The following is a 27708-nucleotide window of genomic DNA, read 5'->3' on the forward strand; positions in this document are numbered from 1 at the left end:
TCTGAACATGTTTTGCTAACAAAGCATGATTATAATCAATTACATTTCTCAAAAGATAACAGCATTAGATTAATGTAATATTATGCACTCCTATTCTCAGAAAAGTCCTAACTAATCAAATATAGAATACAATGTTTTAAAATAAAATGAGCCTGTTAATACTGCCTCATGCCAAATATAATTACTATTAATTATGATTCCCCATTAAAAGGCACTTTAATCATTAAGAATTATACAAAATGTTAAAGTTCCTCTGTAATACATTATCATTTTATACTAACAAACTTTGCACTATTACCACTGTATCACACAACCATTTCATTTCAACAGTACTTGGGTCATTCCTTGTCAAATCATCCAGATTTTGGAAAATTTTCCAGGTGACCCTCTCAGAATGTCTTGAAAAAATTCACATGTGCTCACCTACCCATATAATGAAAAATTGCCAAAGATTAGATAAATATCTATAATAGTTTCTGATTTACAGCCCTGTAAAATTTGATTAATTTTTGTTTATTTTTGCCAAATTTCATTTGACTGCTTAAAGCTGCAATTGTAATGGTGGTAGAAGGCTAAAATTTGCTACACTGATTGAATTACTCCCACAGAATTCAAAAATGGTCTCAAACCAAGTTTATCTCTCTTAGGATTTACACAGTGAGGGATGTAAAATCACCTGAAAACCCAAAATCGTAAAAAAACATTGGTTTATTTAATAAGCCATAGCTCTAAGACTTAATATGATACAAAGCTGAATTTGTTTTTCAAATTTCCTATAACATATTTCCTGTGGCCTGAAGTAGAACTATTTTTAGCTAAGTCATAAAAAGATGCATGCAACTAAATTTTTTTTACAGGAGATCTAACAGACTTTTAATTACAACAATTGCTGATTTATCAACTGATATGTTATAGGAAATTTGAAAAAAAAAATCAGCTTTGTATCATATTAAGTCTTAGAGCTATGGCTTATTAAATAAACCAATGTTTTTATGATTTTGGGTTTTCAGGTGATTTTACATCCCTCACTATGCAAATCCTAAGAGAGATAAACTTGGTTTGAGACCATTTTTGAATTCTGTGGGATTAATTCAGTCAGTGTAGCAAATTTCAGCCTTCTACCACCATTACTCTTGTAGCTTTAAGCAGCCAAAGTTTCCAGCAACTGAATTTGCCAAAAATAAAAAAAAATATTTAAATTTACAGGGCTGTAAATTAGAAACTATTATAGATATTTATCTAATCTTTGGCAATTTTTCATTATATTGGTAGATGAGCACATGTGAATTTTTTCAAGGCATTCTGTGGGGGTCACCTGCAATACCCTGGATGATTTGACATGGAATGACCCATTCTACTTTTTCTAATATTAAAGCATTACTAGATGTCTTACCAATATTGTGTAGAGCCTTATCAAGATGTTGAAAATCTCTAACATCATCCACAATTGGATCTTTTAATGGACCTTTCAGTTGATGATCTTTAGATTTTCTGTTTGCACTGAGGATTGTTTCAGTAGCAGTAGAGGTGAAGTACTGAGTGCAGCTCCTTTTTAAGTACTAGAAGTAAGTATTACATTGTGAATTAAAGAACTGTGGCTTTAATAAATTACTAAATGTAAAACTTCCTAAATTATTAGAAATAAACAGAACATCATGAATTGAAAAAGAAACTCAAGTCAATTTAGTATCCTGTAAATAATAGTATGCATGTTTTGGTATATTAAAGTTATTAACTTAAACATCCAGGTGTGTTGCTTTGAAGCGCTTGTTATGTGATTTGTTGATGCACACTGAAAACAAAACAAAATTGAATGACATTGTATGAAAGGTGAGATTAACTTTCTGCAGATCATGTACCTTCTGCAAAATATCTTATTTTATATGTGATGTTTGTATGAAACCACAGCTTTGAAATCCTAAAATGATGTGTTTGTTTTTAATTTTGTTAAGAACCATGATTTTTAACACCCAGGTTTTAGTAAGCTTTGAGACTTACTGCTGAGTCACTGGTGGCATGTCAAAATGGTTTTATCATGACATGTTTTTCTATGAAATAATTAAAAATACTTTGTTAAAGATTTCAAATAGTAATTTTCATGTATTCTTGTATAACTTTCCAATAAAGCTTTTTTATTGTATAAATTTGTAAATTTTATCTTTGTTCTGATTTTAAAAACACTACATGCAATTTCACTATGTTTAGTGAAATTGACTATCATAGTCATAAGCAAATTAATCTTGTTTCAACCCTCTATACCAACATATCTTATAAGAAGAAAAAACTGCCTACAATAAAAAAATTTCTAGCCAAATCAAAGTATCGGTAGCCATTACCCTGAAGCACTATACAAATTCAATATTAACATTTTCCTTACCTAAAAATATATTTCCAATAGATACTCACATCCACAGATAGAATAGCTTGATCCCTCATACAATTGCCTATAATATTTTCATATTACTAGCCTTGAGCTAATTCCCACCTAAAAAATTATGTGTTTAGCATGAATTACATACATCATCCTGTGACATTAGCCCTCCACCAATAGGAGAACAACACATCCTTCTTACTAAGTAACGCTTCCCTGAGCACTTGTACTTGAAATAACTTCATTCTAAGACAAGGCATGAAGAAAGTGCACTGAATGTGGGGAGGACAATTAGAAAGGCGTATAACATGAGTATTTGTATGTACACACACACATATATATAAATCAGAAATACATTTTCCTTACATGAAAATGTTAACTTCTGAGATAATACCTCAACCTCTATATAAAATATCTAGAAATACCACATTGATATGATGGAGGGGCTGTTATAAGCATTAAACATAAATCAGTTCCCTTCAGAAAGTACCCAAAGAGAAAACCCATGGAGTATGACACCCAATGGCAAGGGCTCTACAGTCATTTGTAACAGACCTCATCTTGTCTCAGAGTAGAGGAAGAAAAACAACAATACTCCAAATGTCAAAGGGGTGGATAGAAGTTTTGCATTACCAACCATGCACCCACACACAGTGATCAGGAATCCAAGAAGTGTAGTTATAATCAGAATGAACTCTGTGTTTCTCACCTCATCTCAACTAAACAGACTGAGATGGGGTTACAAGCCTGTCCCTATGCAAGAGGAGGGCACAAAAGCTGTTTCAGGGATGGCTCATTCTACAGAGACAGTGCTGTCACTGCACTACTTTCAACTGTATTGTGCTGTATGCAATAGGTAAGGAACTCTCCAATCCTCACTACCCAAATAGCTAAGAACTGAGAAGCAGAAAGGGTTTCCTATATTGCATTTGAAAGAGCAAATATGAATGAAAAATTCAAGTTGGTGAAACCCAAAGAAGTGGCTAGCTCCACATAAGATGCCTGAAAGAACCAAAGAAGTAGAAAATCATTTCCTTGGTGTTGGCTTTTCCAATGACAGTCCATAGAATGGTACTATCTGGATCAAGCAATTGAGTAAATTTAAGAACAAAAAGATATCCCAATGATCTTAAAGAAACACCCCATCTTGACAATGGAGACTGATGAGCTAAAGTAGATTGGCTGAGCTCTTTTCACTACCCATGGTTCAATGCAGGTTTTGGGAAATTAGCATAACCAGGAAGACAACAACAGCCATCTACAGGAGATAACACAGCCAGATGATGAAAAGAATGGGAGATGGTTTGGATTTGACTACATGCCAGATTGCAATATCTAATCCTAGGATTAGCAAAAATGAGACACAAGACAGTGGAATAGGTGACAAATTTGATGCAATGAATACACCAGTTGGAGAAGCTGGCACGTCTGGTCAGTAAAGGAAGGAAGCAATTAAGTCTGTAGACAAAGAGGAATCGTACAGAAGAAACAAATGATAATGATGAGAACTTTACGTAGGAGACACTAATCTCAAATAACACTGATCAGTACAAACTGGACACAGAAGGAAATCCAGGTCCAAACAAGCATTGAGGAGAAAGAGGGGAAGATAGAAAAGAAAGAATGATAACTTTCTCAAACAGCTAAAATTAGAGAAGAAAAGTGGGTTGTGGAAGAAATAAGTACAAGGAAAGTGAGTTGTAAAAGCATTGATGGCATATGTATTCCAATGACAACCACAGGCAAGTATGTTTTCAAAGAAAGATGGTGTAAAGAACAAGAAGCCAACAACTCAAACATGTGTGAAACTTACAAAATCCCATTAAGATCTCAATCAGCTATAACAGTTGGAAGAGAGAGAGAGTGAAGAAAGAAGAATCAGAAAAACTGAAGAGTGAAGGAAAAAAAACACAAAGCAGTAATAGAAAATGTAGTTGACAAATCCACCCAATAACAACAATGTAAAAAATGACTGAAAGAACCCAGAGTATGGAAGTGGAAGATAAGCCAATGTTAAAAATATCTTCACTTGTTTCAATAAATGAACAAAGTTGAGGAATGATGGAATGGGATAAGAAAAAGGCTACATGATTGCAGTATATGGTTCTATTTAAAATGAAATTTTGTCGCTTTACTGCCCTTTGAACCATTACTAACTACTGTCTGTGCCATTAAAAGTTATAAATCATTTGGTGCACATGCATCTCACCTTATGCTATTGAATTACAATACCCAGGTGGTACTACAAGTAGTACCCACAGCTTGCATGCAAACCTCATGAAATATGTTAGTTACATTATTATTAATTGAATCTCAGGTAACCTAAAAAGATCCATATTTTTGCACCTTAGTTACTTTTATAATTACACATAAAGAATAAAGATAACAAACAAGAAATAAAATAGTTACTCAATCTTCTTTCTTGCTCTCAATTATCAAAGGAGGTTAACTCTAATTTTTTTATACTACTTATATTGCACTTAATTTTTCCTTAATTAAATAATGCACCATAAAATACAGACTAACAACTTGCAAAAAGTAGACAAAATTCTCTTACCTCTCAAAATATTTCTCACTTTATATCTCTGCAATAGTCATTATAAATTAACCCAAGATTGTTGTTGACTTTCTAACAGGAGCAATGTTGGTACTTTGAGTGAAACTGAGATTTAACCATTCAGAACAATACATCATACAATGCATCATTTAATAGATGAAAGCCTTGAGTTTCTGCTGGTTATAGAGAATACATAACTAAATGTTAGAGAGAACTATTTATGAATTACGAAAGAGAGGATCTGATAGATTTTCTATTTAACAGCTCTGTAACTGAACAAAATTGAAGACTATATTAAATATGATTCGACTGGACAATGACAATGTTATAGAAAGTAAATTTACATTTAATTATGTACATTTTCAAGAGGTGGCAGATAAAATAGGAATGATGACATGTTGAGAGAAAATATGTCATGTGTCACACTGAGGAAAATTCAGGATTTGTTAAAATATTGCCTTGTAAAATTAGAAGTCAAAACTAATATACTACTAAAATATGGATTATTAGCTAAGTTGTTATGTTATTGTAATTGGTATAACATAAAGTAGTTTAATATTTAAACTAATATAAATTAATTTAACATAAAGTTTGTCATAGCCATAAAAGGTACCTGTGGAAATAGGGATAGCATTACAAATATCTTAGCAGAATTATTAATTTTATCAAACTATGAGAAATAATAAAGTACACAACTTACTTCTTTTTTATTTTTACAAGATTTTCATCAGAGTTTTCTGAGCCACAAGCATAAACCTCCTTAAAATGATTTCTTTCTGCTCTCCTTAGGCATATTATAACACACATAATCACATTTGCATGTGTTTTTTTACAAATCAAATGAAAAGGACTGAAATAAAAAATGTCAGTCCTTGCAGGAAGTTTGGGATGATGAAGAAAAGGAAAGGTGGATTGGAAGTAGAATGTGCATCCGAAATTTAAATTGTACGCTGACAGAAAATGTAGTTGTCAAATGGCATGTATAAGAATAATTCTGTCCACCAAATAATACATTTTAGTCACATTTGCCTTCATTTTAGTTGCATTGTAAGGCTCTTTATTAACTCTATCAACATGGAGTCAAGCCCATTTGAGTAATCATGTGACCTCCTTGTACTTGTTTACTTTTTATATATTTAATACTTTGAACTTTCAATATAGTATGTGTATCATCATAAATTTGGCAGTATTTCATAAGTCTTTAACACAGAAAAAAAATTATATTTTAGTGAAGTATTTCTAATAAAAATATTTGTTCATAAATATATTGAGTATTTGTTTTGAGCAGACCATTTGCAAAGTAATTTTTGTTAAAATTAAAAATGCTTTTCCTAATCTCAAAATTCCATTGTGCAATTCCTAAGACCTCTTAAATGCATTTCAAATACTTATTTTCAGTAAAACTTAATAATTTATGTTATTTTCTCTAACCTAACTCAAAATGGGAATGGTAAATCTGACCGACCTCATAATTACAAAAATACATATATATACATAAATTTCCATTTTTTTTCTCTCTTTAATGACTTCATATTGTAATATAAAACCCATTCATTTATCCTAATTATCTCTAAGTTTGTAACAGTGTATACCTATTTATAATTAAATGTTATTGTTTTATTGCCCTTTGAACCATGACTAGCTCCTGTCCATGTGCTTATAAGTTATAAATTACTTAGGGAATGTTTAGCTAATGTTATACTATCAAAATACATTACCCACAAGTTATTACAATTAATACAAGTAGCTCGCTTGTGAGACACTAAAACTTTGCATCATGTGAAGTAAAAAGTATTTGAGTGGACAGGGTAATCAGAGGGTTTAATTTAATTAAACTTTTGATCCCATTTTATATTAAGTTATATAATTTGTTTTTGCATTTCTATTTGACAGTTTTCATTTCTCACTCAAGCAGTTACTTAGACTCATAAGCCTTACAAACATTGTAGTTGTCAAGGAAATAGAATAGGATCAAGTGCAAAATGATCTAACCAGGAGTACCACATTTTGTTCCACAAAAACATTTATTTTCCTATCATATTGCAATATTATAATTCACATGAAGTATGTAATGATAAAATATTCTTTGAGAAAAAGATCAAGTTTGTAATTGTGACTGAAGTTGTTTATGATCATCTTTTCTTCTAGCAACACATTATCAAGCTTAACATTTATCACTTTTGTTTTGCAATATTTATATAAGTCTTCATTAACTTAATGCTATATCAGATTCTATAACTGAAAAGAAAACTTTTATTATGTGCTTATATCACTAGCTAACAGCTTTTGAAAACTTAGATAACCAAAGTTGAGTAGCTTTGACTTCCTACAATCAATAAAACTACAATTCCATTGAAATTACCAGGTTCAAATTGGCATTATTTTGTTCTAATCTGTTTTAGTTTTCTTCTAGGGAGCTATAAAGCCATATTATGCTCAGAAAAAATTGCAAAAATTCACAAACAACATTTTTGTTTCAAACATGCCGGAATCAACCCAAAGTGAAAATTTATAATTTTTATGTGTGTAAAATCTAATAAATAAATAAACAATTTTATTGAACAAACTTCAACACTGAAATTTTTTTATAAAAAATATATAGAAAAATGGCAAGTTGACAAGAATGACTACAAGCTTGTTTCCTATATAGATTTTGTTTTAATTGCATGAGCAAATTTGCTCTAAGGATAGAATGGCCACAACTGGGTAGGATAGATTTAATATGCACTTTAATACTACTTCCAGTAAATATTGATATAATGAGATACATATAACAAACAAAATATGTTTTAAAAAAAGTTTGGCAAAATTCAATGTTGCATTGTTGTGAAAACATTTATGTTTAGTGGTCTGACTTTTCAGTTCAAGAAAAGGACACATCAACAAATCTGCAAATATGTCTAGCTTAAAATACCAAGTCAGAAGAGACTGTGACACAATAATACATTCATCTATTAAAACAAAATAACTTAAAAAGTTTATGTATATATATTTAAAAAAAAGATACTAGTAATCCATAAATTGAGAATCAAACTAATTCATCAACTAATTTACTATAGAGAATTTAACTTCTTGTCTTCTCATTTAAGAGTAAGGAAATGTATGTGTGCTAACTTTAATAAACAAATTACTTGTTTGGAGCTTTTGACAGTGACAGAACTAATGATTACCTCAAAAGCATCAGGACTGGCAAGTTTTAGTTGTTTCTGCAGATGCTCAGGTGCTCCACTACACATCTGATAAAATATATGGTAATTTCTCTCCCCATTGTTTTGACTACAGATCCTAGACTTCTCAAGTAGGTAGTGAGAGATGTATCCTCCTACTACAGAATACTGAAAAAATGTATTTACATACTATAAAAATCAAGACATGCTGTGAATAGTAAGCAATTTAAATAATATCTCATAAACTTACATGTTTGTTTAACATCACAATATATGTAATAAGTTACACGTGCTGACTGGATATTGTATTATGTCTAATAAATGGTATATGTCAGTTTAATTTATTACACCTAATACACTGCCCATGCCTGCTTATAATTTTATTACACCAGTATGAGATACATTCATGTAACATCACTGAACATCTAATACACTGTGCACGTTGGTTTAATATTATATCTAATACTCTACATGCTTTTTTCACTGACTTTATTTATTTATTACTTTAATAAGTTGTATAAAACATTACAAAGTTTATTCAAGTATAGGTGTAAATTCTTATAAAGTTCTTTATAAGTCTGACAGTTTTCATAGAAGATACAACATCTGTATAAATGTCTACCAACTGTCATAACAAATTTAAACTATGTAGAACTTCTGTTTGTGCTTTATTTTAACTGATCAACTTTATTACTTTATTGGCTTAAAGAATGAGTTCACTTGTAATGATATCAATCAGTACTTACTTTCTGTTGAAGTTATTGTAGAGAAAAAAATTAAATATTATATAAAATACAAGTAAAAACACAGAATGCATCACCTACCATTTTGTCAAAATGAATTTCAATGAACTTTCCAAATCTACTGCTATTATTGTTTCGTACAGTCTTAGCATTACCAAAAGATTCAAGAATAGGGTTGGCTAGAACAAAAAAAATAATAATAATTTCATCTGCTCATTATAATGTTTTTTTTTTTTTTTTACACCATGAATATTTCACTTGATAAAAAAAATATTATGTTATCACAACTCCCACAAGTTCATATCACTAAAGATTCATTGTGGTTCTAATTATTTTTACTTCAATAAACAGGTTACTTATACTTTACTTGATAAAACCATAAATTCTTCTTCATAAAAATGGAAATACAGAAGAAAAAAGAAAAAGTTGATACAACAACAAAGAACACTTATGTTGTTTATACTGTTCATGTAATAATTACAAGGGATTTTTGGTAAAGCTATGTTTAATATACAATAATTTAGAAGCTCCATTTAATGTACATACTTTCCTTGAGATTTATACTTGCATTCTAAATAACTGTATAATATCAATCAGAATGGAAAAATTATGTAAGGCTTACCATCAAGGATCCTCTGCTCAATGGGCCCAGCATGACTACCCCAGGATTTACAGAGATATCGAAGAATGTATTTTGTTGACTCTGTCTTTCCTGCTCCAGACTCTCCACTAACAATGATAGACTGACTCTGTTTGCAGGTCTTGATGTCTCTAAAAGCTTTGTCACCTATTGGTCAATAGTTTCTTCAGTTAAATGTTGTTAAAAACATTATAGAAAATTATCAATAGTATACAGAACTCTAAACAGTAGTTGTTAGAAAACCTAATCAAATGTAGCACTGAAGCATTATATTAGGCCTAATAAGTAGGATTAAAATCACAGATGACTGAAGGTATATTTCACCACATTTCTCCAACTTAGTACACTAAACATTTAAAATCAGTGAGGTATGTAAGAGCAGTGATTCAAATCTTTCCCCTAGTGAAAAATGAACACAGACAATCTTAGTTCTCATACTGATGTATTCATATTTAAGCCTGGTCTTGTCAATGTTAAGTAGAATTAAGCTTGTTTAGGTTAACAAATTTTTGTAACATTGAGGATTTCCATTGAAACTGTTTTAAGTATCAATCCCACTAAAACTAATGTCACTAATTTAGTTGATTCTTTGCTTCAGAGTAAAGTCACACTGACTACTCGTTGTGTTCACTGTGGGGAATTGAACCCTGGATTCTGGCATTGTAAGTCTATAAATTTACCACTGTTCCACCAGAAGACACCACCAGTTTAGAAGTTGGAATGTATATATTCAAGGTACATTACATAAATCTACTGTAAAAAATAGATAGCAAATAAATAATACTTAAACCTATGATACAGATTCATCCTTTGAAGATATAGCAGTGTCACTAAAATTCTATAGCTTAAAATAGCTTTCAATCAAAAAATTAATGTTTTAACTTGCATACTGCAACCTTTACTACATTGATATAAACGTTTTCATATATTATTAAAACTTAAAAGCACTTTGAAGAAATGAAAGATTACACATTTGAATAAAAAAAAAGAGGTTTAATATATTCTATTAAAATGATTTTCGAACCTTATAACACCATTACAATTTATGTGGTGTCCTAACCATACCATTTCTTCCTACACCCCTTCCATATTCTATCTAGTGTACACAAATGAAGGTTTTCCAACTCTTCTTTCAACAATCCAATCACAAAAAAAAATTCACAGGCAGTGCATATGAGATATTGCACATATAAATTATTTATGTCACTTTTCCAAATCAGTACCCTTTAAAATCATGTTTTTTAATGTTGGTTCATTTTTTTGAACTTTAAATTTTTACACAAGTTCCATTTATTGAGTTTTCAGTTTAAAATACTTTTCTGTGTAACATAAAAGTTACAGAATTCATGAGATATTTGTACTTCATCTTTGTAATAAGCATTTCAAGCAGCACCTTACTTAATTGAACAACAATTGATTTGTTTAAATCCTGTAATATCACAATTTATAACACACTACAATATGAAAGGTTCTACAAAAATATTGTCTTGTTTTTGTAAATTTCTTTAGAAACTTGTAGTTACACCACCAGTAAATACGTGAAAAAAGTTCTGTTTTCATATGTCAGAAATCCTTATGTCAAATCATCCAGGGTGCTACAGGTGACCCCCACAGAATGCCTAGAAAAAATTCACATGCTCATCTACCCATATAATGAAAAATTGCCAAAGATTAGATCAATATCTAATAGTTTCTGATTTACAGCGCTGTAAAATTTAATATTTTTTTTTGGCAAATTCATTTTCGGGCAACTTTGGCAAGAGCAATGGTGGTAGAAGGCTGAAATTTGCTACACTGACTGAATTAATCCCAAAGGATTCAAAAATGGTCTCAAACCAAGTTTATCTCTCTTAGGATTTGCATAGTGAGGCTGTAAAATCACCTGAAAACCCAAAATTGTAAAAAACATTGGTTCATTTAATAAGCCATAGCTCTAAGACTTAATATGATACAAAGCTGATTTTTTTCAAACTTCCTATAACATATCAGTTGATAAATCAGCAATTGTTGTAATTGAAAGTCTGTTAGATCTCCTGTAAAAAAATTTAGTTGCATGCATCTTTTTATGACTTAGCTAAAAATAGCCCTACTTCAGGCCACAGTTTGACCATGTCACCAGTTAGTCAGTCTTTTCAGATTTTTACCATATATTCTGACATCTATGAATATGATCTACAAAAAAAAACAAGATGGTGTTCAACCTACTTTTTGAGTTATAATTTTTTAAAGTATCCTCTGACCATACGTTTTTTTATTTTTTAAAAAAATTTAGTTCACGTGTGTTACTGTGTGCAAATATATCCATACAATTTTGAAAAATACCTGTCACAATTTTATTAATCCCACTGAAATATTCTAACTAGCTATTCACAATGTTAAATAATGAAGTTGTAAGAAACAAGAAAGAATTAATTCATTTCTGAACAAGTTTATTGGCATAACTAGTTAGTTCACATGGCAATGTAAATATATTGTGTATGCATTACAGTTATGCAGATATGGCTGAGTTTAAGATTCATAATATAATAAATACAAAGGTAAATGAGACACAAAAAGCACAATGCTAAAATAGGGGCATAACTGAGAAAGATTATAGTCACACCAAACTACAATAATCATGACAATGAAATGTTTCAAAAACTGCTTTGGCGATAAATTACCCTTAACAACAGCAAATAAACATTGCTTTGTTCAGACAGCTTGAATAAATTTCTGAAGTTTGAGTTTGATTATGTTGAGATCACTTTGACTTAGAACATAGTGGCGAGCACTACTGTCTTACACGGTAGGTGCACTTATCAGACAAAGAATATGTTGGAAAGGAATCCAACTTTCATCTTTACATGACCTTGCAGGCCATGAGAACAATTCGTTTCTTGATTTCTTCTTACGATGAAAACACACTGAATCAAAATTATTTTGTTGAACATCTGATCTCCAGGTTAAAAGTGTTATTTCTTCAGTGGAAAATGAATCTAATCTTTTTAGTCCAGTTTTATGGTAATACTTCTTTAAGTGACATGAATCAGCAAAATGAGTTCCTATACTGCACTCAGGTAAATCATGCATACCCTCCATCTCAGTGGTCATAATGGTCTGATGACCCCTGAGATTATGTCACTGGCTTTTATACTGATCCATTAATGCACAGTAAATTAAGATTATGTCATCATCAAAATTTCTTCAATTATTAAAAGAATCTAGCCATTCTTGTGCAATGTAACCAAATGTGTTTGGACAGATTTCTAATGTTTCAGGATGATGTGAGGAAAAAAGTCACTGGTCATACAGTATATGATAATTAATTAAATTAATATTGCAAATGAATTGTTTATGTGAAGTTAAACTAATATCAGTTTGCTGAGGAATAGGCAAATACTTTTGGTACTTTCCTCATTGAACTTTACATATTCAGTTGAATTGACAGTTTTTACCAGAAGTAAATTTTTGTGTAAAACATTGAGTAAAACTGAAGCAATCAATAGGACCATGGTTTCCTACAGTGACTGCAGATATAAAACCTCTACACTCCTAAACAACCAATTTTTGTTTACAAATATGTAATTCAAATAAATCAATTATTTTATTTAGGCTGCCTGTTAATTAATTATTTTTCACAAACTTGAATTTTTTTAAGATCGTGTTCAGAGATGTAAGAATATATGGTAAAGGCTGATTAGAATATTTCAATGGGATTCATAATATTTTTCAAAATTGTCTGGATATATTTGCACACAGTAACACACGTGAACTAAACTTTTTTAAAAAATAAAAAACGTATGGTTAGAGGATACTTTAAAAAATTATAACTCTAAAAGTAGGTTGAACACCATCTTGTTTTTTTTTGTAGATCATATTCAGAGATGTAAGAATATATGCTAAAAATCTGAAAAGGCTGAATAACTGGTGACATGATCAAACTGTGGCCTGAAGTAGGGCTATTTTTAGCTATGTCATAAAAAATTGCATGTAACTAAATTTTTTTACAGGAGATCTAACAGACTTTTAATTACAACAATTGCTGATTTATCAACTGATATGTTATAGGAAATTTGAAAAAAAAAATTCAGCTTTGTATCATATTAAGTCTTAGAGCTATGGCTTATTAAATAAACCAATGTTTTTTATGATTTTGGGTTTTCAGATGATTTTACAGCCTCACTATACAAATCCTAAGAGAGATAAAGTTGGTTTGAGACCATTTTTTGAATTCTGTGAATTAATTCAGTCAGTGTAGCAAATTTCAGCCTTCTACCACCACTGCTCTTGCCAAAGTTGCCGAAAATGAATTTGCCAAAAAAAAAAAAAAAAAATTACAGGGCTGTAAATCAGAAACTATTAGAGATATTGATCTAATCTTTGGCAATTTTTCATTATATGGGTAGATGAGCACATGTGAATTTTGAGGGGGTCACCTGGAAAATTTTCCAAAATCTGGATGATTTGACATGGAATGACCCTTACTTTTTACAAACAAAGTAAATTGTTTATTGCATCTTTTCTTTTGTCGAAATTTGTTTAGCTAGTTGCACCAATGGTTTTACTTAACACTAGAATTAATAATAAAACTAACTTATAAAAATTAAGTAGAAAAATAATCAAGGAGGTTAAAGCATTTTAAGGTAATATTAAATCAAATTAAAAGGCTTATGGTCTATACATAAAGAACAATGAAGATTTTGACAGCACCATCATTTTCAAAGATATGAATGAATTTTAGAAGAACAATTTGACATGTATATGTCTAAAACTGATTTACATGTCACACAACCTACATATTAGCAGGTCATCCCCTTAAAAGAGAAAAGGATATGAGACATGACTATGGCTATTTAATGCACAGCCATTGTTAGAATGACTTGTCTATGATCTTAGCAAAACTAAATTGTCAATCACTGATGATAGGCATGATCTAAAGAGAGTCATTATTCTATTTATTCATCTCAAATTGTCCACTGATTCCCAAATGACATTCTTTAATATCAATATATGGAATGAGCAGTGATTTAACAATATTAGTAAGTTCATCCCTACAAAGTTCAACAAAACTGAAAATTAAGTGAGAACTAGACAAACAGATGATTAAGATGGTGTTTATTTGTGCACATTTAAAATAAAAAAATAATGGAAGCTGATAACTTATTTTAGGGCCTTCAAAGAGATAACAAAACCCAAATAGGCAATAAAGTGATGGCATTTCTAGGGTTTTGTATGATTCAGAGTAAGTGAAATTATGTAGAACATACACAGATTCCATGGGCAATGACAGAGATGCAGAAAATAATGACAAAACCTGTATAATCTCCCATAAAGACTGTTATGGAAGAAATGTTTGAGATGTTGGTAAAAAGAAGCTGGTGATTCCAGTCAGGTGTATTAAACTTAATCAGGAGACTCACTGTAACATCATAGTGGGGAATAATAACAAGCTACAGAGAGATAGACTGATCAACAAATTCATTGACTAATCCCAGTGACTGGCCAACTCACATAAGTTTGCTTGACTATAAAAGTGGAAGCTGACCATTTACTTTCAAGAAGCATGCATGGTCCAAAGGAGCATGCAACCACTATCCTAGGTGGAATGCTGTCGCACTGATTGCAGAAAATTGAAAATAATGTTGTGAATATCAATCAAGTGAAGGTTCATAGGATTCTCTGTGTGACTTCTGTGCACTATGCTCCTGATAACTTAAGGACCTAAAAGCTACAATACATATTTCTCTGGTTGAGGTTTAAAATAGATATTCATAAACCATTTTGAGCTGAAAAAAGGCATAATAAATTCTAAGCATTGATTGTACATGGCACTCCTATTGGTGCAGGGTTGACACACGATGAATTGCATCAGAGATACATTAGAATCAGTCAATTCTAATGGAGAGAAGATAGAAGGCTTGTGGCATGCATAAATTTTTTTCTTAAAGGGCAGTACTAAATAAGAATAGCTATTTATGTAAGTAGAGGTAATGTACCTTATTAAAAAAATAAATATACCATTCACTAAATATTAGTTTTTCCTGAAAAGTGAAGTCAAGTGTATAACAAAACTAAGGAAAAGTATATTTCATTCAGTTTGGTCTTGGTTGATCTTTGTGAATTTGAGAATGACTTATAAGATTAAAATCCAGGTCAGCATCAATCCAAATCTATCATCCTATGCAAAGTTGATTACGCATTGGTGAATACTTTCCATAATACATACCATCACAAAGAGTAAATCAATGGTTGTACAAAAGTGGATCTACGTAAAGCATTTTTATATATATTGCCTTTGTTCTCAGCACTTATGAGGTCTATTTTGGCTTTGTGGCTCTGTACACTTTCACAGAAAAGCTTGAAAAGTAGAAGGCTGATTATCCTCATGCTGACAATAGTGATTCCAAAAAGCAAAGATGAGACTGTGCAGTGGTTTTTTAGGAAAGGACTACAGGAGCAGATCTAAAAATGCACAGTAGTATTACAAATGGATAAAGGAGTAAAAGTCGAGACAGTTTTATCAGCATATAAAGATACACAAGCTGATAATGCCTTCAGATTAGCCAAAAAGAGACTTAAATGGAGCTACAGCTATATAACTTTATTTCAAATGAAATACAAAGCTTAAGTGCAACTATATTTCAATATAAAGGTAACCAATTTATGTATTTCAAAAACTGAGAAAACCAAAACAATTGTATATTTCACAAATACATAATTTATTCACAGCATGGTTCCCCAGTATAGACATCATCAGGTACACACTGTAATGTATCATAACAGGTTTATATGTATTTGAATACAGAACTACAACTGACCTTGACATTCACCTGAGACAAGTGGGGTAAAGTGTGGGGAGGCACTTAAGTAATGTTATTCAGTCTTAAGTTACATTTTTGGTAAACAGTTGATGAGTTTGATACTGAGTAAATGACCTTTTGGGCAGTGACTTACTGCAAACATAAAACACATGTTTTTACACACATTTGATTCAAAATCCAAAATGAACTATTCAAATGGAACATAGTTAAAGTACAATTTTAATTATTTCAACTGAAATGTAATAATGCACACAAGTGAAATACAAATGAAGGTAAATTTAACTTTTAAATATCAGCTACCTTCACTAAAGTCTCCATTTCAGTTGATAATAAAGAGAGTTGTTTTCATAGATAGTGCCAATATCTATTTTTGTTATAAAAGTCAACCTATGGTTTATTACTTTTAAAGGTGCAATTACTGTAGACATCATATTTCGTAAGAAAAAGATATTTCAGATATTACACAAAATAAATGTATCTCTATTTCTACTCTTTGATACTATGATTAAAGTAAAAAAAAACTTTATTAAGAATAAAAGCAACCATTTGTTAGGTTCAAATTATACAATTTCCATAAGTATAATAAAAAATTATTAATTTTCTGCATATGTTCAACTAATTCTCTGACAATCAAATCACAGTTATAAAAAAACTTTAAAATTTGCACCATAATGACTTGGATCTCATTATTCAAGTAATATCTAAGAGTACATTGCGAAACAGCCAAGAAATAACATTACGTCTACAAAAATTCTTTTAAAAAATACTGTTCAACAAGAAAAAAGTTTAAAACATCACATTTGACAAAAGTTCTTACCTATTGCAAATACATGAGGAGGTAATACCCCTAGTGATTTTCCCTGGTACTTTTTAATTGTGTCTGACGAGTACAAGTTTTTTATTTCAAAATAGGGATTGATAGCAATTAATATGTTGGCAACATATGTCTGAAAATTCAAATTAGTATACATTATTTACTATAATTTAAATAAAAAACAGATGGATAACTGGAATATAATATACATTTTATATCAATTAGAAGAAAAGAGTATTTTAGAAACTTTTGAAAACAAGTATAGACCTTATTCACCTGGCACAAAATGTTATGTGCAAATGATGCTCAATGACTGATAAAAAGAAAACAGATGTTCAACATTTTGAACACCTGTAATACAATGACAGTAATGGTAATAAAGAAAATGCAATGTGTTAATCATTAATCAGCAGTTTGTGTGACATTACCTCACTTATTATAAGACACACAATAATTTTATACAAATATTTTTGTACTAGCCCTATGGTATGCTTTTCCAGTAAGAAGAACAAAACTGCATCTTGACCTCACACCTAGTGTGCTGCATGCCACAGCATGGCTCTTTCCTCAACATCAGAGCCTCAGGTCAGTGAGGAGTGCAATACACAAAGTTCTGACCTAATAAAGTAACATTTATACCAGTAATTTACAACATATCCATTACTTTAATATATAATACTTTTTGTTGGTGAAATGGGATCTACTGATTGGTAGATTGTATGTTATTACATCAGAAACAACTGATAATATTATTGCTTATGACAGATTTGATTATTTCAGTTTGCCTTTCATAATTGCTAGCAATAATTAAATAATTTCACATATCAGAAGTGTTAATGAATAAAATTATTTTATTCAGCATGACAAATGCAATTTGCATAAACAACAGCATCTGCTTCTCTTCATTATCTAAAGATGATTAACTTCATTGTTAAAATTTAACTTCCTTAGTGTATAGAAGAATATTTGCTTTCATGACACAAACATGAAGAACTTGTTAACTATGATACCTTATATTATGCATAAAACCTGACCTAAAGTAATTATATGCCAGAAGAGTTTGATATTATTCCATGTTCTGAAACATGTAATAGTCTGGCATTTTGATGAGAAACCAGAAAATATTTTCAACTTCAACTGGTGGCTACATGTTTTCTCTGTTTTTTTTTGTCTGTCATTCTGTAACGAGCAAATTGTACATGTCTATCAGTCGTACTGGATCATCCTGAATAACATACTCCTCTTCAATCAATGTTTTTTTTGGTTATAGTGTTGACTGTTTGAAAACTGAAAGTACTTCTAATTCCCATCCATTTTGTACAGTCTTGTAGGACTGACTTATAAGCACTGTTCAATGCATGTGCTAACATTTTTTTGGGTATAGTTAATCTTGTATAACTAGAGATAACCAATCAAGATAATGAGATGCATGAATAAGGTCTATATATCACCAACAGTACATAAACAGCTCTAAGAAAAGTACATGAATACTTATTAATAAGTATAAAAAGTTTTAAAATAGTATACTTCTAAAACTTTCAGTAAATTAACAGATGTGTAGCAATTTATGTGTTAACTTTGTATAAATTGGTAGTGGTAAAAAATGAGAATGATAACTACTTAAAATGATGAGTTTTATTATTAAATGTTAATATTATATCACTTAATGAATAAATGTAACAATGCATAATTTTTTGTTGTGTCTTAGCAATGTTGCTATTAACATTATGAAAAATATGAACAGTCATTTTCAGAGATCCAAGAAATATGACCTCCACTGGTGTAAAAAAAATATGTGGTAATGAGGCACAAACCAAACAAAAGCCATCAGACTAATAGTCTGGAATACTAAATTCAAGGCCACATTCAGCTTTCTAGGTAGGCTAAGCTCATGTTACACTTATTTGTCATAAACATTATATATTATGAATGAGCTCTTCATCCAGAAAAACACCCAAGGAAGAACAAAAAAACAAGCCTTTCTGAAAGCTTAATTATTTTGAGATAAATATACTTTAGAATTAACCTGCAAATATATTGTACTGAATTATTCTGTGATAGTAAATATTATATTCAAAATTTAATTTTTACAACTTATTAATATTGTTCTAAGAATTATCACTTTATACTGTAAAGCATGAAATAAAAAAAAATTTAAATCTCCTGAAGAGAAATAACTAATACAAAAAAGTTTTTCATGCTAATATACATACATATATCTGATCCCTTTGGTATCTTACACGAACGTTGTTCAGCAGTGTTGCCTCATTCAAATACATGAGTGCACCTATTCAGAATAAATTGCTAAGTGTTAACACTGTTTAAAAGACAAAAATCACTGTAAATAAATTAAAAACAACAAAATAAGATCAACCTGCAAAAAATTAGCTCAAAGTTCTGAACACAGTAAAGAAAAATTCATTTTAGTACAAAACAAAAAATGCTTAAATATTTAAAGAATTTTTACAGCTGATATAAGCAAATTTCTGGTGACTAAATGTAAATGTAACCATACAATTAAAGTGGCTTGTAATCTTTATTGTGTACAAATACAAAATATTATACTTTGGAATACAATTTTTCAGGGCCATATTTAATAATTTTTGAAAAAAAAGTAAAAACAAAACAAAACTAATGTTACCAAAATGTCATTGTGACAAGAATGTGTCAATTCATATAACTCTTTCAACATAATTTCAGAAAAGAATCTCTTAAAATTCCACACCAGTTCAGCATATCAACCAATAAATGTGTTAATAAAATTAAAGTTTTGTGCTTTCAAAAACTAATTTAAATGTTACAAAAATTAAAATATATAAGAAAAATCTAAATGCAAACAATACCTTGTAGAAAAGTTAACTCATTTTTAACTATATACCTTAAAAAGTTTTGAATATACACATATACAAAATTTATATATATATATATATATATATACACACACACATACACACAAACACATACATATTTATCTATATTACAAAGTTTAGCATGTGAATGGAAAAAAAAAGATATTAAATGAATAAAACTATCACACTCTACACATTTTGGCTAACACAAAATTTCATGACTCCTACTTTTTAAACAACTGGTTAACACTATTTTTAATTTTTTTCTTTTGTGCTATTAGTGAAATATTAGTTTTAAATAACTTTTGAAACTTTTGTCATTTTTTATAAATAGCTGTAACAAATGTATCAATTTTTTAAACTTTTCTATGAGTAATTAGTTACTATTTCCAACTGTTTGTTTAGTTTTTCAAGTAACTAGCTATCACTTCAATGTTACTTTTAAACTGTTTTATTTGTATCTTTTTTTCTTTATAATAGTAGTCTGTCTATTTAGAAAATTGTTGCATTCACTCAATAATATGTAATCAGGATATGAAGGCTCTTGAGGCTACCTCAACATATGAAAAGAGAATTTAAAACATTTTAAAGAAAACTGCTTTTAATCAAAAATAAAAACTGCTATTGAAAAATTAGACAAAATATATTTTGACAGAGAAGTACAGTGACATAACATAAGATTACTTATTAGAAATGACTCTCCAATACAAAGAGTATATTCAACCTTTGCATTTAGAATCTCTAACTTTAAAATTTATTATTTATTGTATTTAAAATAAAAACTACAGTCACTGTGATTATTCCAATCTTAATGTACATCAGTAAATTATGATTATGTCCGTTCTTGTGGATTTTACACCTTGTTTTAATCAATTACAAAATAATCAATTTTAAACTATTCAACTTATATGAAACATTTCATATTTTTACATTATTTACAAATGTCACTGCTTGAGCAAAAATGTTGCATTATAAATAGCTGATATTTGACTTCTCTTTGTACTCTGCATTTATTTGTGCAAAATCAATAATTAAGTAGAAAAGCACTCAGTACAGTAAATACCTCCATCATGCAGCACAAGTCATACTGGCCCCTCACAAAATACAAAAATGAACCATTTTTGGCAGGACAATAAGAAATAATAGTTGACATAGTTGCAATAAATTTATCAAAATCCAATCATTTTTGAGCTATAAAGCAAAAATATTGTGAAAATTGGTTTCAATGTTAACATATAGGGATGTTTTGGATTTCCTGGCCTTGATGTGACCTTGACCCAACAAATAATAACTTCTAAGTTTCAGTCACAGTCCAAATGTATACTAATTTTCATCTAAATCCATTCAACTGGTTTAAAGAAATCTTCATGACAAACACAACCACAGAGATGTATGCATAACCTCCACCATTAAAGGTGATGGAGATAATTAGTAAATATGATTGGGCTTACAGCACTAGCCCATGTGTTTCAAATGTATAAACATATGTGTTTAACATTCAAAAAACAATATTTTCTCTAACATATTGAATTATGTACTAAAACTAAAATCTTACAATTGTCATCCACATCTTTGTTGTTATCATCCTCTGCTGGAAATACACTGTCATAAGGTGCTGTAATGATCTATTGAAAAAGGTAAATAAAACAACTTTATGCACAAACATTCCTTTAATTAATGACTTAAAATCTCTAATTCTTAGAAAATCATATACTTTATTCATCACATCCTTTCATCAATTCATCTCTACTACTCACAAAAGAATACATTACATTCATTTATTTCATAACCAAAGTAATGCATTTTAATTAAAAATTACTTTCAGATTTCTGTTGATCAGTTCCACATAATTTAACAATATTCCCATATTCTTGGCTCCAGTGATATTAAATGCATCATAATATTTCTACCTAATAAAAGTATTTTACCTAAAAATGTTTACAAATGTTCAAAATAGTAAACTAAATAAGTTTCTATGGTTTTATGCTGTTCTTAATTTATTAAAATATTATTCAGTAAGTTTATTCAGAGGTTTCAAAACAATGAACACAGTTCTACTTTTGCATCTTATGGTTTCAGCAAATAATCATTCAAAATTATTTTTTCAGAATTTACAAAGAAAATACAAATAAAAAGATGGAGTAAACTTTTTGTTTAGTTACATATTCATTAAAATTTAAAAACTTATTGAATTTAAAATGTTATTTAAGATAAAAATATAACCCTGAATTAATGCCTGAAAAGAATGAAACAAAGCATTACTTGGTTTGGAGATTGTAAAGGCTCTACTGTAATTAAATCTTCACTAATATCAACAACAGTCCCAAGCTTGTAGCCATCAACGGGATCTGGAGCCCAGACCTCACTTGAATCCATTTCTTCCCTGTTGATAATGAATCAGTAGTGTTAATTACAAAAAATACCATTAAATTATCTTTAACTTAAAATCTTCAGTCAGTGAGACAACATGATGCTACAACAGTATTACCATACCATAGCTGAAATTGTGAAGCATTTTTATTGGTATACTGAGGGGTGGAGCTTTCAAGCAGCAGTCTAGCAATCTAACCACTTGGCCATGCCTGGCTGAAAACAAAATACATTGTTTTGTGTTTCTCAACAAATGAAAATGAAAATCTGCCACAATTTTCCTCTAAAAATGAAAACTTCAAAACATATATGCATACAAAAAAATCCCAATTCCACCCAAAGTTTTTGTGAAATTATCAGATTGTACCATAAGTTATTGATCTTCAGTACAATATATATGTATTCTGATGATATTTTAAAAACTTTACATAAGTGGATCTTTTGCTTTTATAATTTTGTCAAAATTATGAGCATCTCATTCAGAGCACTTCAAATAAAGCTTTTATATTGGTATCATTTTAAACAACTTCAAGGACAAATCTAGGTTGTTTTTGTTTTCAACATCAGTATAAAATGTAATAAAATAAACTTAAAATCCTGTACAGGATAGATATATTATACAATAATGCATTTTACTCTATTAACATATGGAATACTTAAATGTCTTCAATTAACTTATGCTAATAACTATAAGCATTATTTAAAGAAATTCACACATTTCTCTCAAAAATTGATGAAAATATTCCATAGCTTCAAACTAAACACATGAACTGATTCCAGATGAGAGTTATTAAAATTATCATAACTGAACAAAGTATTTATTATAAACATTCAGTCTTTTATTGTTTTTTTTTTTTTACTTTCCTTAGGCACCAACAGACTGTCAAAGCATGACAATTTTCCAGTTTTATAACTAAAGTCTCACCTATGACAGGAAAGGATCAACAAAAGAAGTGAGTTCTGCCAGCTGGATCACGTATCAAATTGTTATAGAAAAAGGCTTGCTGAAATGAAATTAATAAAATACAACTTTAAAATTCCAAACATTTATGTAGGAATGTGAATTATTTTAAATAATTAATGAAATCTTTAACATGCAAACAAATCCATACACATTACACAGATGACTGTAGTACATGTAATCTAAAATAAGGACTTGTGAATATGCCCAAAATTATTAATCTGATTTTAACACTTTTTGGATAAATATATGCATACTATTAACACAATACACTGCACATGATATCCAAGAAGTTACTAAATACAGGAAAATATTTTAGTGGTAGTAAATCAACAATAATAAAACAATCACAGAGAAGTTCAAGAAAACAATTTGTACACATTAATGAATAATTTCCTGCAACATCAATAAAATAACTCACCTAAACATCTTACATTAGTTCTATAAAAAATTCTAGCATTTGTTTACATAGTTCAAACCTATATGTGAAATACATATGTAAACACAAACACACACACACACATTAAACATTCATATGAAAAAGGGTAGCCCTACATAACAGCCTCTTAAGCATAAAATACTTGTATGGAGCAGATGGGGAGATGTATTGAAATCAAAATCTTCTGGACAATAAAAGTAAAGAAAAATTTATAATTTGTCAAAACAAATAAAAAAAGTGTTCAAAATGTTTTTTGAATTTCTAAAAGTTACAAAAAGTAGAATTAGATATTATTTAAATCTAACATAAAAAATACAGAAAGTAATTCCACTATTATGTTCTCTCAGCAGTGTGATTACTTATATGTAACAAAGGATTCTTAATTCTTGAACAGAAACATTCTGAAGCTAATAAAGTTATACTAGTTACCATAACAACAGGAAGAAAACTAAAAAAATGAAGTTATTCGAGCACTACTTACTTTAAATCCTGTCAAGTAAACAGTATTGAGGAGTTTTGAACATATAACATTAAGTCACCCTCGGAAATTGTTTGTACAGACAATTTGTATGTTGTAATAATAGACTTACAGCAATTAAAAAGAACATCAAAAAGAACTTACTATCATAGGAACCGAAACACATGCACTATTTACCAGTCCCAGTGATAAATATCACTGCACCCTAAAATTGACTAAGCACTTGAACTGTGATCATAACATGCTTGTGCAAGTAAAGGTTCAGATTATCACTTGTAACAGTCAACTTTTTAAACACATGCTTTCAATCAAGCATTTACCTCCTCACTTGGAGCAGAGGATAATTACTTAAAGTTATCATCAATTTTATTATAAAACATTAGTAAAATTATTACCTCATAAAATTTAGCAAATTTGTTATCAAATCTGCTTAGAACACAGTAATCAGACACTACTAGGCATTTATGTCTGTTAGAACCATATTACAATGTACACTGCTTTAGTGTCATGCAAATTTGCATCAAAATACAGTTACATAATACTTTGCAATATCCATTTAAATAATATTCTACAAAGAAGCACAGTAACTTATGACTAAATTTGTTCGAACCACAAGTAAAGCTAATCTATTTTTATGAGCAACTGTTCATATCACTTTCCTAAACAGATACTATTATACTTCCACATTTGAATTGCGTTGTTACACAAAGTAATTTTACTGTGCTATCTGTTTGATTACACCTGACAGCTATATAATACTTTAGTATTATTATCTGCTTAAATCATTACACAGCTACATACAACTTTATTATTAAATCCATTCAAACTAAATCAATTTTAAGTTGATACACTTTGAATTGTATAACTATAAAACTACATACAATTTCACTGTCAGAACTTTTTTTTACCATATATTCACACAGGTACATTTCTCATACATACAGACTAGGCTTTTTAATATTATCAAGTTACCTAATGATGAATTTACTCAATACCTTTAATACAAATTAGGAAATAATAATTCAACCTTGCACAGTTTTGTGAACACGACATGCTATATACTGTAATACATATGTTATCTATTGATTGCTTTCTGAATACATGCCATGTATATTAATTAATGAAATTGACACCTAGCTTAGATTTTTCATGATTGCAAGATTTAATATGCACTTAATTCTAAACCTTGTACAGATCTAACATAAAATATAAAACTTAACATAAAAGTATGATACACTTAAGGAATTCAATTCAAGTTTTTAATTTATATGACAAAAATATCTTGATATTAAAATATATAACACAAAGTTCCCTATTCAGAGTTTTTGAAATGTTTAATGAGTATGTAAAGAAACACTGTAAAATAATGCTACTTATTCTTGAACATATTATATATTCGGTATTATAAAAATAATAACTTTTTAAATGTCTTAACTTAAAATTAGATTATCTGAATATGACATTTTGGCTAGATTCAGTTTCAATGATAGGTTACTATTCAAATTAAAATGAAATAATCTCTACAATAACTTTACATTTAGTTTGAACATATCCACAGTAAGGAAAGATGGAGAAGAAACATTAAGTTTATTGTAACATTTAGCGATGTTCTAACTAGTGAATAAAAAGTAGCAGCATTTTGTATATCCTAATTATATTAGATATCTGACTGGAGAATCACATAAACTTTCAGATACATGTATGTTCAATAGCCTGTAGTTCTAAAGAATGTATGTTCAAGTGAATTGTACAATGTTTTATTGCAAAAAAAGAAGTCAATGGACCCTGCTAAACTTTTATGTTACCTGTTATAGGACTTGTACCAGCATGTCTAAATAGAACATACAGAATTAAATCAGAAATGAAAACAAATAAATTAAAATGCTGAAAAATTACTTATATTTGTTCAGCAAAATATTAATGAAATTATGCACAATGAATAATATTTAAAAGAAGAAGTTTAAAGCTTCAAAAGACATCACCAATATTTACTGGCACTATGAACAAGGAAAGTATATACATACATTTTACCATACTTGGTTGAACAAATATTATCTTCTAAGTAGACTTCAATTCCCTCACACACATACACAAGTAGAAAGAGCTACCTCAGTGGGGTACAACTAACTTGTGCAGGTATATGTATCACTCAAGTAACTTCCAGATGTAGGTCTACATGTACCTGTCTAGACTTCTATTCTACTGGTTTCATTGTTCTAAAGTAGACACTACATGTAGTTTTCAAGCTACGTATACCTAGCGTGTCTCTTATACTAAAAACCTAGATGGTTCACTTAAGAATAATTACTAGCTACAGTTGACTAACTGTAAACTTGTTTGACCTAGTTTGGTTCTCCCAAGGTACAAGTATGTGTGAACTGCACAGAATATCAATAAATATATTAAAAGTTCAATTACAGTCTATACACCTCAAGAACAGTTTTTACCTATAAAAATATAACAGATACAAAAACTATTTAACATTGTACTTAATACTGTGCTTTCCTGATCAAGTCCTATTTTAGCACTAGTTTTGCTGGGTACCTTTTATAATACACATTAATATTAAAATGTATTAGTTATATACTGAACATTTTCTTTGATACTTAACCTATTACCTCAATTAAGTTTCTTCTTATTATTATGAGTTAAACAAATAAAGATTTGTTTAGTGTTTAAAAAACCATTAAGCAAAGTTTAAATTTGGAATTTGAGAAAGAAAAATATTTTTTTTTTATATTTTTTAAAGTATCTTCATGTTAAAAAAAATTCTTAAGTTCCTTTGTTGCTTACTTTAGGAATGTTGACACTTAAAAAACAAAAAACAAAATCTTATCACTATCTCAGTTAATGTAAGAATCTCATACAAGCCAATAAACCTTTATCAACATAAAATAAATATCCGATAATATTTTTGTACACCACAGTATAACAGGAGTGCCACTTTTAATATGTTAGTTAGATATAGATGTACACCTACATGAAAGCATTCAAGTAAAGAACAGTCTACAAGATGATGCAATGACAAAGCTAAGGTGTTCAGCACAACAATTGGGCTTAAGGAAAAAAAAAAAGAATTTGTGAAACATGTTTCTTAGGAGTTGACTTTTATTTTCATATATGATCAATAAAGAACACAAAACAAGTTAATTAAATGTTAAGCAGTGTATTAAGGATGAAAAATAAAATTGGGCATCAACTATTCTACACATATAGCTATACATTTTGAGAGATAGTATCAATAAATTGGGTTAAGGTGATGATATTTTAAGTATAGTTTTGCTGTTTTTGTAAAGCAATTGGCACCATTTTCAACTTTGTTTTACTGAAACAATTTCTTTCATATTCTTTGCTTCAACTGTGAGCAGGATCAAGATACAAATACAGTACCAGAAATAATTATGAAAATAGTGAGAAAAAATAATATTATAAAAGATGAATAACATGAAAGTGTCATACTTTTATTGTGTGCAAATGAAATCCACCAGACATACACAACAGGTTATGCTGTGATTGACT

General features: G+C 29.5%; 1 protein-coding gene across 7 annotated transcripts in view; it reads right to left on the reverse strand.

Moving 5' to 3' along the window:
- The window catches only part of LOC143240849 (unconventional myosin-VI-like), a 107844-nt gene that overhangs the window by 57016 nt on the left and 23120 nt on the right, over positions 1 to 27708 (reverse strand). For 4 of the 7 annotated variants that reach the window (XM_076484021.1, XM_076484020.1, XM_076484026.1 and 1 more), the window contains exons 3-11: positions 23237 to 23315; positions 22204 to 22324; positions 21497 to 21566; positions 19306 to 19379; positions 17096 to 17225; positions 9461 to 9625; positions 8920 to 9017; positions 8099 to 8263; positions 1394 to 1559 (exon numbers count right to left, since the gene is read on the reverse strand). In XM_076484021.1, coding sequence (XP_076340136.1) covers positions 1394 to 1559; positions 8099 to 8263; positions 8920 to 9017; positions 9461 to 9625; positions 17096 to 17225; positions 19306 to 19379; positions 21497 to 21566; positions 22204 to 22317 — 982 coding nt within the window. In that variant the 5' untranslated portion in view covers positions 22318 to 22324; positions 23237 to 23315. The other 3 variants (XM_076484024.1, XM_076484027.1, XM_076484025.1) reach the window with 3 other exon arrangements.

Source organism: Tachypleus tridentatus, chromosome 13, assembly GCF_004210375.1.
Source record: "Tachypleus tridentatus isolate NWPU-2018 chromosome 13, ASM421037v1, whole genome shotgun sequence".
Taxonomy (NCBI): Eukaryota; Metazoa; Arthropoda; class Merostomata; order Xiphosura; family Limulidae; genus Tachypleus; species Tachypleus tridentatus.